The 18,172-nt window shown below is 38.2% G+C and overlaps 3 protein-coding genes across 4 annotated transcripts; all 3 read left to right on the forward strand.

The window, feature by feature from the left end:
• The first annotated feature begins 1,092 nt into the window (after positions 1-1,092).
• Positions 1,093-10,720, forward strand: LOC111496123 (lysine-specific histone demethylase 1 homolog 3-like). Of its 2 annotated transcripts, none has more exons than XM_023146417.1 (9): positions 1,093-1,249; positions 1,683-3,900; positions 4,670-4,811; positions 4,971-7,133; positions 7,300-7,393; positions 7,786-8,267; positions 8,892-9,575; positions 9,713-9,787; positions 9,925-10,720. In XM_023146417.1, the coding sequence occupies exons 2-9, from the start codon at positions 1,895-1,897 to the stop codon at positions 9,988-9,990; spliced, it is 5,712 nt and encodes a 1,903-aa protein (XP_023002185.1). In that variant the 5' UTR covers positions 1,093-1,249; positions 1,683-1,894; the 3' UTR covers positions 9,991-10,720. The 2 variants fall into 2 exon arrangements, with proteins under 2 accessions (XP_023002185.1, XP_023002186.1); XM_023146418.1 differs by lacking the exon at positions 1,093-1,249 and adding an exon at positions 1,302-1,412.
• A 1,487-nt stretch (positions 10,721-12,207) lies between these two features.
• On the forward strand, positions 12,208-13,938 carry LOC111496340 (V-type proton ATPase 16 kDa proteolipid subunit-like). Its single transcript, XM_023146758.1, has 3 exons — positions 12,208-12,390; positions 12,491-12,776; positions 13,584-13,938. Exons 1-3 carry the CDS (start codon positions 12,312-12,314, stop codon positions 13,714-13,716), a joined length of 498 nt encoding a protein of 165 aa, XP_023002526.1. The 5' UTR covers positions 12,208-12,311; the 3' UTR covers positions 13,717-13,938.
• A 1,584-nt stretch (positions 13,939-15,522) lies between these two features.
• On the forward strand, positions 15,523-17,273 carry LOC111496341 (V-type proton ATPase subunit c1). Its single transcript, XM_023146759.1, has 3 exons — positions 15,523-15,770; positions 15,851-16,136; positions 16,924-17,273. The coding sequence occupies exons 1-3, from the start codon at positions 15,695-15,697 to the stop codon at positions 17,054-17,056; spliced, it is 495 nt and encodes a 164-aa protein (XP_023002527.1). The 5' UTR covers positions 15,523-15,694; the 3' UTR covers positions 17,057-17,273.
• Positions 17,274-18,172: the final 899 nt, after the last annotated feature.

Consider the following 18,172-nt stretch of genomic DNA (forward strand, 5'->3'; position numbering starts at 1 on the left):
ATGTACATTTTTTTTAGAACGTCGATGGTCATTAGTCGTTGTTCGATAGCATTGAAACTGTTGTTGCTCAGTGTTTAGATTCGTTGTTGATCGGTAGTTTTTAGTGGGTAGTTGTTAATCGGTGCTTGAAATCTTCGTTGATCGTTATAAAAAGTGTGCACGTATCTTTTAGGGTTTATGGTAGATTTTGACATCGGACGTCGACGAAGACAATAGTAAGAAGTGTTGGAATTGATAATAATTGGTGTTCAAAACAAAATCTATCGTTATTTGATTTAATGAATAGTATTATTTATTATTATTTTTTTAGCGTGATTACTAGATTCTCGACAAGAAATCGACATAAATGACTTAATTGTAGCTACCGTTTTCATAAATATGACAAAAAACGACAAAAGAATCTAGCATAAAACAAAAAACGACATGAGTTATTTCAGCTCACTGTCGTTTAGCGTATCTTAATATTGATACAGCCAAAAATCATGAATTTACAAAAACGTCGTACCAAATTAATCAATTTAGCAAATTTTGATGTTACTGCGACTAAAAATCATGCTAACACTCAATATCGATATCAAATGATAAAAACGCCAATTTCATTGTAAATACTTCTCTTCTCTAGTATCGAGAACCAAACGGATCGACCATTCTTTTTATGGGTTTAGGTGTCAACCCCAACCGACCTTCTTGCAAGTTCAAGATCCAAACGTCTTTTTTAAATGGATTTAAGATCAAAGTACTGTGATTCTATTATCTAGTTTAGGACCAGTCCATTACCAATCATTTATGGAGTTCGGGATTAAACGACAATCTATTTATACTCATGTCATTAATTAAAACTATAAATTAATAATTATACTTGTTTGAGACTTATAATTATAACAACATAAATTATAATTTTTTTTTTTGTTGTAATTTAAATTATTCATTCTAAAAAAATTATAAAAAAAAAGAAAAAGAAAACCTGCCGAGTGGCCTCCGTCTCACCACTTCCCTTCAGTGCACCTGTCGTTTTGGCCCATAGATTTGTCGTTTTGGATTTATTTATTTTTTTCTTCATATTTTTAATTATTTTTTTTCCTTAGTTTTTTCTCCCCCGCAACAGCGAAGTTTTTCCTCCCCATCCCGCTGGCGGCGCACTTCTCAGAGCCGACGGTCAATCTCACCACCGGCGACGCTAACGTGCGCACCTCACTCTCTTCTTCTTCCTCTCACCAATTCTCGAATGCTTCCATAGACGAGCTTTAAGGTCCGCTCCTCTTTCCCCCACCGACGTTGTGTTTCTTCTCTCCTGTTTATCAGCAATGCCGTTACAAACCCTAGATGCGTGTTTTCTTTCGTCTCTTATTGCATGGCTGTTTTGTTATTTTGGTATTCGTCGGCTTAGGAGGCTACTCTTTCTGATATTCGCGGTAGAATTTATTTTTTAAAAAATTTGTATTACGAGTTGAGGATGTATGAATTAGGGTGTTTTTTTTTTTTTTTTTTTTTTTTTTTTGGTTATCTTGAAGTTCCTTCTCGTGCCTTTTTTTGTTTAGTTTAATAATATTGGGTAGTGAAGATTCAAATCTGTGATCTCTTAATGCAGAATATATATCTTAATGATCGAGTTATATACTTAAATTGACTAATTACTCATTTTCGAAATTGTATCGTTTTAGAAATGATTAATAACATNGTAGGCTCTATTTGGATTAGCGTCTTATTTTGTGGAGTTCGGCGGCGAACGGTTGTGGAGTTATTTCCCATACGGGTTCTTTGAATTTTTGGTTTTTGATGAGAGAGAGGTGGGAATTGATGGGATGTGTTTTGGATTATTGCTTGTTTTCTCAAGCTGGGTTAGGGTTGCACCATCAAGATTTGCTGGTAATTTATTGAATGTGGGATTGAGAAGATGGAGGGAGACAATAAGAAGTCTGGTTTTAGGAAAAGAACGAAGCCCAAGGAGGGTGGGTTTGACTCAGATGATGACGAGCCTATTGGATCTCTGCTGAAGTTGAAGAGATCACGAAACTCCATGAAGAACAAGGTAGGTGTAGATTTTGGCGGTGAAAGAGACAAGATGGTTGACAAGAAAGTAGCGAAGTTGCCGGTGCAAGAGGAGGACTTTGGGGGGATGGACGATACTTTAGCAAGTTTCAGAAAGAAGTTGAGGCGTCCAAAAAAGGTTAGCGGGTTTGGAACATCTAAGGAACAGAGTTCTGGTTTTAGCCAGGCAGAATCATCAGATCCGATATTGAACTCATGCAGAGGACGAGGGGATTTAGACTCGAGTTTTAGACCAGAAAATAGTGAATCAATGGGCCGTGAAGGGTCTGATCCATCTTCAAAGATTGATGCAGAAATGGTGTGTGAAACACCTGATTTTGAATTAAAACACATGGAGACAGTTATCTCTAGGAGGAGAACTTCTAATTGCTCTTTTGACGAACAGTTGGATGATTCATTGTCAGCATTTGCCCAAAAGATTCAATCTGGTTCAACTAGGAAATCATTGGTATCGACGACATGTAAACCGGAATGCAAGGCTGAGACTTCAGAAGATAAATTGAGTAACTTTTCTAGAGTTTTATCTGGGGATCAAGAAACCTACCATGTAGTGAGTTCTAGTTCTTCTGCTAAGCTGGCACAGGTTGTCAAAAAATCAGATTCTGAACTTACTAGGCCATATTTAATATCCTGTTCCTGTTACAGTAGAGAAAATCGTAATCCTGGTCTAGGACAATGCCAAGGGGTTGAAGGAGACCGAGAAGAAATTCAATGCGGTGTAAATAATTATGATAATGCTGACATCAAACCATGCATACCACGCATAGTTGCTGATGAAGATGGCAAAAACTTTAGTCATATTCAATTTGGGGACAATTTCCAGTCGCTGGAAAGGAAGGTCTCCTGTGAAACCAAGAATGGACTAAAACATTGTTCATGTGGCGATACGATGGGGCTAGGTGAAAGTCATCTTAATGAAGATATGCACAATTCTTGTCATGCCCTAGAACAGGCAAATGAAAACAATGGCCTTTGTGGGGGTGTTTCCTATGGAGATTTTTGTGACGTGGTGGCCCATGAGTCCACAGTCGCTTTGTCTAAAACAACTTCAGGTGTAGATTGCGAAGGAAAAGACAGATCACTGGCTATACATTATGATGAATTGCCCAACTCCGCCAATGTTTGTGAAAGTTATTCCAAAGGATTCTGTAAATCTACTAAAAAATTAAAGATTTCTAATCCTTCTTCCGAAGGAACTACACTCTCCAATCTTGAATTGTTGGCAGCCTTCGAGTCTATGAAAGCGGATAAAACTTGCTGTGACTCTGGTAATTTAGATACTGGTACTGACGAGCCAAATACTAAAGTTGGTTCTGTGCAGAATGAAAATGCTCTGATCTCTCATAGGATTTCAGATTCAACTGCCGTCTGCCCTGTTGGGAATTGCAGTATGATATCAGATAGTCAACCAGCCAAGGCTTCTGTAGAGGTAGATGGTCCAAATAATAATATACCTGCTGATAAAGAGGCCAAGGTATCTTCTCCTGGGTCTTTGACTCCAGATGATAATGACATTGAGGATGTAATATCTGCTCCTGGAAGTGAAAAAGATTTAAAGCTTTCAGTTTTGCAACGTGTTGTGCGCAAGACAAAGAAGCCTAGACGTGATGACATGGCTTATGAAGAAGATATTGATTGGGAGGTTTTGCTTAATGAGCGTGCAGTTGATAGTGACTATTCTTTTAGATCAAGAAGGGATTCTACATCAACAACTTCTACGGAGGCGGAAACTGGGGGTAGAGCTGCTGTGTCTGCAGGGCTTAAGGCTCATGCCGTTAGTCTACTTGAGAAGATTAAATTTAAGGAAGTGCTTAAGAGAAAAGGTGGGCTTCAAGAGTACTTAGCGTGCAGGTATTAGTCACTTAATCCTTGTACTTCTACATGCCTTGTTTTTTTGTCACTTTATTTTGGATAGATTGATTTTTTTTCGTGCTTTGTTTTGTGTCGGTTATATTTTTTCTATGCCTTTTCTTTATGCTTTTCTTCACCATGGAGTGTGCAATTATGGAACTATATCCAGAATCAGACACCTTGAATTTTGTCTTATACTGAATAATATGATGTTGAGTTGCAGTTTTTTGTTGCCTTTTTCGACAGTTTTGTTGTTTTAATAATACATTTATGGTTTTAGGTACTGGATGGTGTGCTAAGTCCCATTAACTTCAATGATTAATAAAAAATTTCAATCTTTTTTGTTATTCATGTATATTCAAGTCTATGCCAGTCTTGTTTGGCAATTATTGTAAAAAGGGAATATTGCAAGTTTGTACTGCTTTCTGCTGTATCATGAAGGTTGCTATTATGTGTATCTTATACACGTTGGCCTTGCATGGATATGCGAAGGGGAATGAAGACTTGGAAGGAACATTACTTACAGCGAATGAAAAAATATTATTATAAACTAAGGGTGCAGTGCTGAGTTCTCCAAGTAACATTGTCATTGGAAGAACTGTCACTCTCCCAGCAATTATGTTTTCTCCAAATAGATTTCTGGAGTTTGGATCATGCATATTGAATTGGTGCTGGAATGGAGCTGAAATAGTGTATATTTGAATTTAATTGATACTCTTTCATCTATGTTTTAATTGTTCAACGATATTTAAAATGCATCTCCTTGCAGGAATCAGATCCTGGGCCTTTGGTGTAAAGATGTTACTCGCATTTTACATCTCGTTGACTGTGGGATCACTGATACTCCCTCTATGGATGAACCAACGCATTTTTCCCTTATTAGGGAGATCTATGCGTTTCTTAATCTTCGTGTAAGTTAGGACAGGTTATAGAGTATTGACTTGTGTTTTTTTATGGATCAGTTAGATTGTTTTTTCATTCATTTTCCTCAATGAATAGTTTCTTATGTCATTCTATTTTGGAGGCTTTTTATTTCTCAGGCCAGTATTAATTTCTAATGAAATTGACAGGGTTATATAAATGCGGGAATTGCTTCTGAAAAAGCCAAGTCAGAATCTGGCTTCAAGTATGATTGTGAACGGGGAGAAAAGAAAGTTGGAGACATTAGTGTTGCTTCAGCTGCTGATTCTGAGGAAGGCATTTCTGCCATGGTTAAAAATTCTGATGCTTCTAATGCCAAGAACAGTGTTTCAGCTGGCTGTGAACTACCAGAAGACACTGAAGGAAGAGACCTTGTGACTGCAAATAATCAGGAGTTGCAAAAATTTGCGGAACACGAACAAGAATTGGTACATGACTTGGAGTATGGTACTCATGATCCTTCACCGGGAAAATTGGTAGGTATTGATGTTCCAGGTGAAGCTGCCGCCCAGTTAGCTCATCATTCAAGTAATGGTTGGCACCCAATTGGCTCCTCTAATGAGTGTGTAGGGGGTGATGAAAAACAGCAGAGTAATTCAGAAGTCAGAAAAAAGGTAATTGTTATTGGAGCCGGCCCTGCTGGCTTGACTGCTGCCAAGCACTTGCATCGTCAGGGCTTTACTGTCAACGTACTTGAAGCCAGGAATAGATTAGGAGGTCGTGTTTATACAGATCGCTCCTCTCTTTCGGTTCCTGTAGATCTTGGTGCAAGTATTATTACAGGAGTAGAGGCTGATGTTGCAACTGAAAGAAGACCTGATCCTTCTTCATTGATTTGCACTCAATTGGGCCTTGAGTTGACTGTGTTAAATAGTGACTGTCCTCTCTATGATATCGTTTCATGCAAAAAAGTTCCGGTAGACATTGATGAAGCTTTGGAAGCAGAATATAATAGTCTTCTTGATGACATGGTGTTGCTTGTTGCACAAAGAGGGGAGCATGCAATGACCATGTCTCTTGAGGAGGGTTTAGAATATGCCCTTAAGCGACGACGCATGGCTCGATTGGGAATGGATGTTCGTTCTGAGGAAGAAGTTTTGAGTCCCTTTGAGAGGCGAGTTATGAACTGGCATTTGGCTAACTTGGAGTATGGTTGTGCTGCTATGCTGAAGAAAGTATCGCTTCCTCATTGGAACCAGGATGATCTTTATGGAGGTTTTGGAGGAGCTCATTGTATGATCAAAGGGGGTTATAGCACTGTTGTTGAGTCTCTTGGTGGAGGACTCAATATTCACCTAAACCATGTTGTGGCTGATATTTCTTACAGCACCACTGATATTGGGTCGAATGTAAATCAATGTGCGAAGGTAAAAGTTTCCACAACCAATGGATGTGAGTTTCTTGGAGATGCTGTCCTTATTACTGTGCCTCTTGGGTGTTTGAAAGCAGAATCTATTAAGTTTTCTCCACCATTGCCTGAATGGAAGCGTCTGTCCATCCAGCGCCTTGGTTTTGGAGTTCTTAACAAAATTGTTCTTGAATTTCCACAAGTTTTCTGGGATGACTCTGTGGATTATTTTGGGGCAACTGCAGAGGAAACAAAGTGGAGGGGGCAGTGTTTCATGTTTTGGAATGTAAGAAAAACAGTTGGTGCTCCTGTTCTCATTGCGCTAGTGGTTGGTCAGGCGGCTGTGGAGAGACAATACATGAGCTCTTCCGATAACATAAGCCATGCATTAATGGTTCTTCGCAAACTTTTTGGAGAAGCTGTGGTGCCTGACCCAGTTGCATCTGTGGTAACTGATTGGGGAAGAGATCCGTTTAGTTATGGTGCTTACTCCTATGTTGCTGTTGGAGCGTCTGGAGAGGACTATGACATTTTAGCCAGGCCTGTTGAAAACTGTTTGTTTTTTGCTGGTGAAGCTACATGCAAGGAGCATCCTGACACTGTTGGGGGTGCAATGATGAGTGGTCTAAGAGAGGCTGTACGCATGATTGATGTATTGAGCACTGGTTATGATTATACAGCAGAAGTAGAGGCAATGGAAGCTGCTCAGAGGCAGTCTGAGTGTGAGAATGATGAAGTTGGGGACGTAATTACACGACTCGATGATGTTAAGATTTCTGATGCTCTCTACAAAAATTCTATGGATTGTGCCAAAGAAGCCTTACTTCAGGACTTGTTTTCTAGTGCGAAAACGACTGCAGGGAGATTGCATGTCGCAAAAGAGTTGTTGAAACTCTCTGTTGAGACATTGAAGTCCTTCGCAGGGACCAAAGAAGGTCTGACAGTTCTCAACTCATGGATTCTGGTAATGCCTAAACCATTTTTTTTTTTTTTTGTGTTTTTTTAATATTCTAAGGAATCTCAATATGATTTTTTTTTCATGTTGTTTTGTCTCTTAATCATTTATTTCTCAACATTATCATTTATTCATGTTATCAGCCTTTAAAATTTTGGCCTATAATTGATTATAGGACTCAATGGGGAAGGATGGGACTCAACTTCTTCGGCAGTGTGTTCGTATTCTTGTGCTAGTTTCAACTGATCTACTTGCAGTTCGCTTATCAGGTATATCTTTCTGTTCAGCTGTGGTATGTTCTTGCTCTTTTGAGTTGCTTTGTATATCATTCTTCTTCTTTCTTTCTTCCTTTCCTTCTCTCTCTCCCTCTCTCTCTCTTTTTAACAAATAAAAAACCTCTCTTCAACTATTTGAGAATTTTGCAGCTAACCAATGCAGCTCGTTGATAATGTTTATGTTTAAAGTAAACAAGACTTTGTTTATTTTGGTATCAATGTGCTATTGTTTGTTTGCTTATGCATGTTTTTAGGTTGTCATGTTAAGCTCGTACTTTTGAGTAGAAGTTAATTCTTGTTTGTGTGTGTGTGTGTGTTTAAAAAGAAATGAATATGGTTGGCGAAGGGTATTTACTATATGTTGCCTTTGTCAACAATTGGTGTAGGCATAGGTAAAACTGTCAAAGAAAAGGTATGTGTGCATACAAGCCGTGACATTCGCGCCATTGCGAGTCAGTTGGTTAGCATTTGGCTTGAAGTTTTCCGTAAAGAAAAAGCTGCTCATGGGGGGTTAAAACTCTCAAAGTCGGTTTCTACTGTAGAATCATTGAAGAGGAAATCCAATAAAGATTCTTCTGGGAGACCTCCTCTGCATGCAAACAACAGCACACTGGATAGTAGAGGCAATTTGCAGACTTCTACAATTCACTTGCCTTCTGATGTCAATACGAAAAATGATAATAGCAAACAATTGAAATTAGAAATGGAAAATTCATCAAAATCAGATATCAGTTCATCAAGGTCAAGGGGTTCATTAGGAAAGCAGGATGCAGAAATGGAAGACAACAACATTGCTATGACAGAAGAAGAGGAGGCTGCCTTTGCTGCTGCTGAGGCAGCACGTGCAGCAGCACTTGCAGCTGCGAAGGTTATCTTTTAATCTTCTTTTTATTGAATGTTTTAGTCACTGTGTTTGTAACGTGTTTTCCTTGGTATGTCCTTGCAATAACAGTTAGTCCTCATGGGCTACGTCACTTCAGCTCCTAATAATATTAATGGGAAGTATCATCATGGATCCTTGCCACGTTATATAGTTTTCACTTCAGTGAAATATTTTAATTCGCTGATGTGAATATGGATTAAATGAAGTAGCACTAAGTCATTTTACGTACACCTTATGCAAATTGACATGGCCTTGATGCTATATAGCTTGTTAAATAAAATCTTACTTCGAACATAGGTTTCTGTTTCACTAGTGACAGGAATCTTGTGCTAGTTTCGAGGAGTTATGTGACTTTTATACCTTATCTATGGAGGGATGCTGCAGAGTTTCTGTAATCTCATTAAGATAACTTTTTAAGTGATCACAAAAATTGGCAAGCTAATGTTATATAGGATCTTGAAACTGTATTCAGATAGTCTATTTGTATCACTGATTTCAATCTTACTGGAATTCAAATTTGTTAACCTGGTTTATAGGAGATTTGTGAATGTCATTCCTGGTTGCATGTTATGACTGCTTTAGACTGACTTGGTGATTTTCACACCGCAGGCGTACGCATCTTCTGAAGCTAAGTGTGCATTGCAGCTCCCTAAAATCCCTTCCTTTCACAAATTTGCTCGAAAGGAGCATTGCGCACAAATGGATGAGTGCGAGTCTAAAAGGAAATTGTCTGGCAGTGTGCTAGGAAGACAGGATTGTATATCAGAAATAGATTCAAGGAATTGCAGGGTCAGGAACTGGTCTGTGGAATTTTCTGCTGCTTGTGTTAATCTCGAAAGTTCACGAATGTCTGCAGATAACCTTTCGCAAAGGAGCCATTCAAATGAGATTGTTAGCCAATTAAACTTCAGGGAGCACTCCGGTGAAAGTGCCCCTGTGGATAGCAGTATATACACGAAAGCATGGGTTGATACAGCTGGCAGTGTTGGAATGAAAGATTATCATGCAATTGAGAGATGGCGATCTCAAGCAGCTGCAGCTCATGTAAACGATGAGGAGGATTCAAACACTGCTGGGAATAAACCCACTTGGAATAGCGATCAATTAGCGAATGAAAGCTCGATATCACAAGTGACGATCAACAAGGAGCCTTTACGAAACCATCATCGTGGGGCTGACAGAATTAAGCAGGCCGTAGTTGATTATGTTGCATCACTCTTGATGCCCCTTTACAAAGCAAGGAAAATTGACAAGGATGGATACAAGACAATTATGAAGAAAAGTGCAACCAAGGTTAGTAATTTCCATATTCCCTAGTACATTCTTCCACCGAAACAACCGGGACGTGTGTGTTTTGTTCCTTTTTTTTGGGGGGGGGGAGGGGAGGAATAAAATGGACTATATGTTTAACCAGTTTCGACCAAAATCAGGTCATGGAACAGGCTACTGATGCAGAGAAAGGCATGACTGTTTCTGAGTTTCTTGATTTCAAACGTAGGAACAAGGTTTGCTTCCATCTATAGCTTCTTTTATAAGTTACAGTATATAGCTTACTGAATGCACTTTGTTGTTACATTTTGGTCTTTCCACTGCTCTGTTCCTTATCTGTCGACTTGGCTTTTCTTGGATTATGCACTTGCAGATTCGTGCCTTTGTTGATAAATTAATAGAGAGGCATATGGCTACGAAGCCAGTAGTGGACTCATGACAGTCCCGAGGATTTGTCGTTATTTTCTTGGTCAATAACGAAGGCATGATAGTCCCAACGATCAACTGGCTTTCTTGGACAAGCTTCTCAAGAGGATACGCTTACGAGTTATTCATTTTATTCTGGGAAGACTCCAAGGTATATTTTGGCATGAAAGCTTCTCATAACTTGACGCCTGATTTACATTTCCAGCGCGCCTTAATTTCTGAAGCTGCAATTGAGAAGTATGACATTTCTGCTTGTGTAATCATGATGTGGAGTTTCCATGATCTACCAAGATTTTGATTGTGCGATCGAATATGATTATAACTTGCACGTGGGGTTTAAATGCGATTATGATTGGCATCGAACAACAGCCCGATTCTGCATAATTCTTTTAGTATGGCTTAATTTTATGTCGTTCATTGGGCCCACTCCAGGTGTTTTTTTTCTTGCTCATTTCGGTTATAGAGCGCCTGTTGAAGAAAACATCACATTGTATTATAAAGGTGCAAGATCAAGCCCTTCAGTTTTTAGCGATGGACCTTAGGTTATGCTTCATTTTCTTTTCTTCCATTCCCCTCTCCACATGTACAGCTTAGAATTATTTCATTGACAACAATCACAGTAATTTTCATTTATTCACCAAAATTTCGCTCGATCTTTTGAGATTGAATATTGTAATTTACCTGTCGTTTTTTTTTTCCATAGATTAACTAAAGAAGCCTTCGTGGCCATTTTTCGTTTCTAATCGTGACTCTTTCTGATATCAAAGTCCTCATTTAGTATAAGGGCTATTGTTATAGTTGAGATATCAAACTGTAGCTGCATTGTCAGTGCTTCTGTTGTTCCTGATGTATAGCCGGATGAGATCTATCTGCTTATGCGACTTGGAAGAAAAAACAAATGCAATGTTCGGACCGAAACGACTGTAAGTAGTGAATATTTCCTTCCCCTTTCTTTAGCTTGCAATTTTATTGTCAGCTCACTTTACAGTTTACAATTTTTTTGTGTCGCTATGTTTGCAGATTATAGGTTGCTTCTCTCATACCCATAAATAGGTATCTTTCTTTTAGCCTAATGATAGATCCTCAACTTATTTAGCTGTTGCATATTTGTATATGATTTTGTAATGTCATGGATAGAAGTATGATCTAAAGTAAGCATGTGACCTCGGTACGTGATTCGTGATTCGTGATCGAGGCCAATATCCATTATGAAATCATGCATTTAGGATCGTGGGCATGTTCCAATCGTGTTATTCCAATAAATTGAAGGTTTGAAGTCCCGTCCTAGTCTTTATAATAACGTGTCAACTCGAAAGAAGAAAACGACAAGAAAGAAATGCGTGCTTTTATATTTCTTACTCTTCTTCAGATTCAGTGTTTATGCAACTGATCCATCAATTTGCAGTTCTTTAGTTCTTATTCTCAGTGCAACAATCCTTCTGGTGTTTGGTGAGTAGCAGGAAAGTTGTTTTCCAGAAGGTGAAAAAGTAGCCCTCATTGAATTTAATACCCATCTGATGGTCTGTTTTTATGATGCTTCATTCTTTGTGTATCTTTTGTTAGCAGCAGAACATAACTTTGATCTCGTCCCTTATGGTAGCCCGATGCGATCGAATTGACCGACTCGGTGACTGGTTCTTCCTAGTTTTTGCTTCACTTTATTGCCTGTCGTGCTAGTTCCTTTTAAAAATAATATGCGGTCTTTACCGGTATTCAATTATTTATAAAGGCTAAATTATTAGGAACTAAGGGAATGGTGCTTGGATGCTCAAATAGTACTAGAAATTCTCCGTAGCTCGAAACTTAATTGATCAGATAGTACTAGGAACTCTCCGTAGCTCGTAACTTAATTGTTCAGATAGTATTAGAAATTCCTCGTAGCTCAAAACTTAATCTAAGGTCGGGACGTTTAAAGGAATCCCATGGTTGTATAAAGTTTAATAGCTTCTATTATTTGTAACTTTTTGAAAACATTTGAACATATTGTAAAAGTTCTGTTTATAAGGTTTGAATGATTATTTTGAAAAATAATATTAAATGACGATATGATTAAGTTGCAGTAGGCACGCTGGCAAGATTGGGCCTATTATTGGCCCATTATTTACATTTTGTTCTGCTCGCGGCCCAATTATGTCCCTCGATTGGGCCTTCATATGGCCCAGTGGTAAGCCCAGCTGTAGGACCCGATTGTATTATTCCTAAATATATAATAATAGTAATAATAATAATAATGTAAATTCGTGATAGCGTGAGTATTTCAGAGGGCTGGGGAGAGAGAGAGAGATCTGATCCAATCGGAGACCTTCTTCATCTTCACCGTCGAACACAGAAAAGATGTCGTCAGCCTTCAGCGGCGATGAAACGGCGCCCTTCTTCGGCTTCCTCGGCGCTGCTGCGGCCCTCGTCTTCTCCTGTGAGTTATTGTTTGACCAATGCGTTTAATTTGAGTTTTCTGGGTGTGGATCTTTGATTTGTATGGCGATGGTGTTTCTTATTGTTTTTGACTCGATTAGGTATGGGAGCTGCTTATGGAACGGCGAAGAGTGGGGTGGGAGTTGCGTCGATGGGAGTAATGAGGCCTGAGTTGGTTATGAAGTCGATTGTGCCGGTGGTTATGGCTGGAGTTTTGGGTATTTATGGGCTTATTATTGCTGTGATTATCAGCACGGGGATTAACCCGAAGGCCAAATCTTATTACCTCTTCGATGGCTACGCGCATCTTTCCTCTGGGCTTGCTTGTGGCCTTGCTGGTCTATCCGCTGGCATGGCTATTGGGATCGTCGGCGATGCTGGTGTTAGGTACTATTTGTTAACGTTTTGGGATGTTTTATTGTCGTTGTGCATCCATTTTTCCTGTCTGATCACTGTTTTTCACTGATTATCGCTTGATTCGTACATTTAGTTCCCGTTTATGCTACCAATCTCTTTCTGCTTTTTTTCTTAGATTCCCTCCTCAGAATCTTCGTATTGAAGATTTTTAGTCTTACTGTTATTACATTATGTTCTGGTGGATAATGGTCTGTATGTTTGGTACGATTAGGTAGTTGTAATTTGCGCAAGCTCTGCCAATCAAATAAATTGTTTCTGGTTGTAGTGCGATAATCTTCGGATGGTTGAGTCTGTTTGTTAATTGCCCATTTATCGAGTTCCTGCGTTTTTTTCTGGGTTTCTAAGAGCTGTGCACGGATTTTTTTTCTCTAGTTTAAGTGCTATCTTAGTCCTGATATTACATGTCTTTTTTACTTTCAGATATTCTATTCTGGTATTGTCATTTGGTGATTAGCATAAGAACTCGTTTTGGTCTATGAAGTTAATTTTTGTTATGGATTTGGCCGAAGTCTAAAGTCTAAGTGGCATCTACTTAGACTTGTATTTTGAAACTTATGCTTAAGCTTTTATATTGGGTGTGGAAATGTGTTGCTGAAGACTTATGTTCAAACGTATTGCACAAATGAATTTGTATGAGACTCAGAATCAGAACCCTTTTGTATTATGAGTAGTTGCAAACTATTATGTTCAAGTAGCTTGCCGGTATTTATCTGTATTTTTTTTTCTCGAATCCTTTTGATGTAAAATGTACTTATCACTTATACTTGTCTTCTACAGAGCCAATGCACAGCAGCCTAAGCTTTTCGTTGGGATGATTCTTATTCTAATTTTCGCCGAAGCACTGGCTCTCTATGGACTTATTGTTGGCATTATTCTCTCTTCCCGAGCTGGTCAGTCGAGAGCTGATTAATTGGATTCTTCATGCGTGGACTGGATTTTGTGTAGTATGTCTCGTCTTTTTGTCAAGAATTGGTTTTGTACTCTCGAGTAAATGGGTTACTATCATTAAGCTTGCTTACTCTCTTAATTGTTTTTGTGAGGTGTGATTACTGTACCACACGGATCTTGTAGTAGCTATGTGGATTGGGAATTAATTATTCTTCTCAATAAAGATTAAACTTTATTACCTTAACATTGCTCTTCTTTTGCTGAAGCTTCCCTCTTAATTGTGTAGACTCCTTTTTGTTCCTAGGATTGTGTTTGATAAAAATATCTTATTGAGGTAGTTACCTGTCAATGGCTAGATATCTTTAGCGATTGAATGATTAGAGTTTGTGTGAGATCCCACGTCGGTTGGAGAGAGAAATGAAACGTTATTTATAAGTGTGTGGAAATCTCTCTAGCAGATTCGTCTTAAAATCTTTAAGGGAAGCCCAAAAAGGAAAGCTTTAAGAGAGCTATATCTGCTAGCGGTGAACTTGTGCTGTTAGAATTTGCAAATAGTTCTAACTCTTATACAAATACATGGTTGTACAACCTCTAAGAAGAGACCTTGTTCAAGTTAGGGTATCGGATAGTTTTTAATTCTCTATTCTTATTTTGCTCGGGATCGATATGTAAGAGTAGGTTTCAGCAGATCATCTCGAAAATCGAGCAAGCAATCCTATGATGAGATTACATTAGGGAGGCATAAGCTTAGCACAGTCTATTTCCATCATTAGTTTTGGTTCTTAGTTGCTATTAGTCATAACCTGGGGGCATCCATGGAGAGGGACAGATGGGATGAGAAAAGGTACCAACAATGGAAAAGCTGTTTGGTATTTATTATCCTTCCTTTACTGTAAAGGGAAATGGATGAATATTCTGTAGGGTGTCCTTAGGTAAGTTATATGCTGCTGTGGCTAATAGAGAGCCGACTTCTCTTTTGTGCTTGCACCTCACGCATCTCTTTATCTTTTTAGCATCTCTGATGTGTTCTTTAGTTTCTTTCATTTTCAGAATGTCTTCGTTTTTCATTGTTTTTCAGTTCAGCCTTTTGGCCTGGATGGACTCTTTTCTCTTGTTTATTTCTTGTTAGTTTCACTTCATGCTATCTTCTTCTTCTTCTTGGACATGTTCTTCCGTGCGATGTCTCGCAGTCGAGATAGCCCTCTCGAGAGCTTGATAATGAGCACAAAATCATTTGTGCAATGATGTCGAGATAAAATACAAACAATAAAACTATCCCTCACATAAAAACGTTCACTGGAATATTAGATGAATGTTTGTTTAATCAAGTATAAAAAAATGATACTATAAAACACATTGGCATATCGTATAACATTTTAGTACTTTTTTCTATTTTACTCGTAGTTTTGAAAAAAGATCGAGAATAATATTATAACTTTGAAGAAAAAATAATATTTTAAACTTTTAAATTTTTTTTTAAAAATTTAAAAAATATTCTTAGGTTAGAACTACATTTAAAAAAAAATACTCATGTTTGGAGATATTTTATGATACGTCACTAGAATATTTTTATCCATATATTGATGATAATAATTTTAAAATTTTTTTATTAACTCTTTTAAAGATGTATGTATATATTTTTTTTTTTTTTGAAAAGATGCAAAGGTATTAATTGAAACTTTTAAAAAAAATTATAAGTAGTTTTGGTATTATTGAAATAAAATTTAAATGTATTATTAATCTTAAAAAAAAATTAAAAAAGGGATATTTTGAGATAAATACAAAATTGATGGACATTTTTATTAATTTATCTATATTGGTTTGGGTTTTGGTTTTCCTAATCGATTATTCCAGATAACGTGGAGAGGGATTTAATAGAATCGAGAAGAAAGGTTGGTATCTGAAGAGAGCTAAATCACAGTGAGAAGAAGAAGAAAAGATAAAAGAATCTTCAGATCTGATCGAATCGGAGATCCTCCTCATTGTTTCAATCGGAAAAAATGTCAACCTTCAGCGGCGATGAAACGGCGCCCTTCTTTGGCTTTCTAGGCGCCGCTGCGGCCCTCGTCTTCTCCTGTAAGAAAATCATCTTTCAATGCGATTGATTACATGTCTCTTGTAACGGATCTTGATTGGCTTTTGTTCTTGTGAATCAGGTATGGGAGCCGCTTATGGGACGGCAAAGAGCGGTGTTGGAGTTGCGTCGATGGGAGTGATGAGACCGGAATTGGTGATGAAGTCGATTGTTCCGGTGGTTATGGCGGGAGTTTTGGGTATTTATGGTTTGATTATTGCTGTGATTATTAGTACTGGGATTAACCCGAAGGCTAAATCTTATTACCTCTTCGATGGCTACGCGCATTTGTCCTCTGGTTTGGCTTGTGGTCTCGCCGGTCTCTCTGCTGGCATGGCTATCGGGATCGTCGGCGATGCCGGCGTTAGGTACTTTTCTTTAATCCGTTACTCTGAAGTGTAGATTTAGATGTACTTTGGATGCTTCAATCTGGCTTGATCTCGTTTTTTGTGGTTTATTAATTTATCTTTTCAATTTGCTTCTGCTAATTTTCAACTTCGGCGAAAGTACTTTGATTGAAGATTTTGTTATCAGAATCTCCCCACCATGATCAAATAATGGAATAAGATTGTTCGTGGGAAGGATTGCCCTTGTTGAGAATGAATTTAACAATTAAGTTTAATCTGATCTCAATTTAGGTATAAGCTCAAAGCTCTGGATTCTTGCCTTTTGTGTTAAATTCGTTCTAGACTATTTCCTGCCTTAGTACACTATTAATAGTCTAATGCTTCAAACCCTGAAAAGATTGATGGAATCACTATTGTTCTTGATCCCTTGATGTTGCACATACCCTTTGCAAATCGAGCAATGTTTTTGTGACAATCCAAACCCACCGCTGACATATATTATCCACTTTGGCCTGTTACGATCGTTGTTAACCTCATGATTTTAAAACACCTCTGTTGGATAGAGATTTTCACACCCTTATAAAGAATGCTTCGTTCTCCTCTTCTACCGATGTAAGATCTCACAGAAACATTCTTTATAATGGTATGGAAACCTCTCCCTAGCAGACGCGTTTTAAAAACCTTGAGGGGAAGCTTGAAAAGGAAAGCCCAAAGAGGATAATATCTGGCAGCGGTGGACTTGGGCTATTACAATAACTTTTGATCTAGAGCTGTAGAATGGAAGCATCTAATTGCATGTCTTCTGCAGGGCCAATGCACAACAGCCTAAGCTTTTTGTTGGGATGATTCTCATTCTAATTTTTGCCGAAGCGCTTGCCCTTTATGGACTTATCGTCGGTATTATTCTCTCCTCCCGAGCTGGTCAGTCGAGAGCTGATTAATTGAACATTTTGCGCTTTGAAAATGTGTATTATGTCTCTTTTTTCATTCAAGATTTGTTTTTGTAGTTCTCTGATTAGAAATGGTCATAACTCAGTTTACTTTCTCAAATATTCTTATGTTGTTGTGTGGTTTTCTACCACACGGATGCTGTACTCATAAGGATTTGGAATTTATTATTCTTCTCAATAAACATAAAACCTTGTTTCCTTGGCTGCTTATTGTGCTCAGTGTTGCTCTTCAATTTGTGCCTGTAGACTTCTAATTTGTTCTTCTGAAATTTCTGATGGGTAATGCAGTGTAGTTCATGGCTTGATACCTTTGATATTTGACCACAATATCTTCGATGGAAACTGTGTTTCAATTTAGTTAAAAGATTCACAGAAGTTTCATTCACATTTCTGGATTTAATACATTTCTGGATTTAATGGGTGAGATCCCATGTCGGTTGAAGAGGAAAATGAAGAATTCCTTTTAAGGGTTTCGAAACCTCTTACTAGTAGACATGTTTTAAAACCTTGAGGGAAGTCTTTGAAGGGATAAGTCAAAGAGGACAATTTCCGCTAGTGGTGGGCTTGGCTGTTACAAATGGTATCAAAGCCAGTCACCGGGCGGTGTGCCAACGAGGAATCTGGGTCCCCAAGGGAGGGGGGAGGGGGTGGATTGTGAGTTCCCACATCGGTTGGAGAGAGGAACGAAATATTCTTGAGTTCCCAAGGGGGTGAATTATGAGATCTCACATCAATTGGAGAGAAGAACGAAGTATTCTTGGGTCCCTAAGGGGGTGAATTGTGAGATCCCACATCGGTTGGAGAGAGGAACAAAGTATTCTTTATACAGGCGTGAAAACCTATTCCTAGCAAACATGTTTTAAAACTTTGTGGGAAGTCTTTGAAGGAAAAGTCGTAAAGGGACAATATCTACTAGCAATGGACTTGAATTGTTACATGAACTATGCCTATCTCTTGTCTCTATTATCCAAGTTGATAAGTGGTTTGAAACATTCTTAGATTAGAAACATTCTTAGATTAGATAACTAGGTAAAGTTGTTTGAAATTAGAGTTCAAGAAGAATGGAGAATGTCAGAATGTCATGCCAACGAGCTTAAATACAAACTT

The sequence above is a fragment of the Cucurbita maxima genome, unplaced genomic scaffold (genome assembly GCF_002738345.1).
Source record: "Cucurbita maxima cultivar Rimu unplaced genomic scaffold, Cmax_1.0 Cma_Scf00022, whole genome shotgun sequence".
NCBI lineage: Eukaryota > Viridiplantae > Streptophyta > Magnoliopsida > Cucurbitales > Cucurbitaceae > Cucurbita > Cucurbita maxima.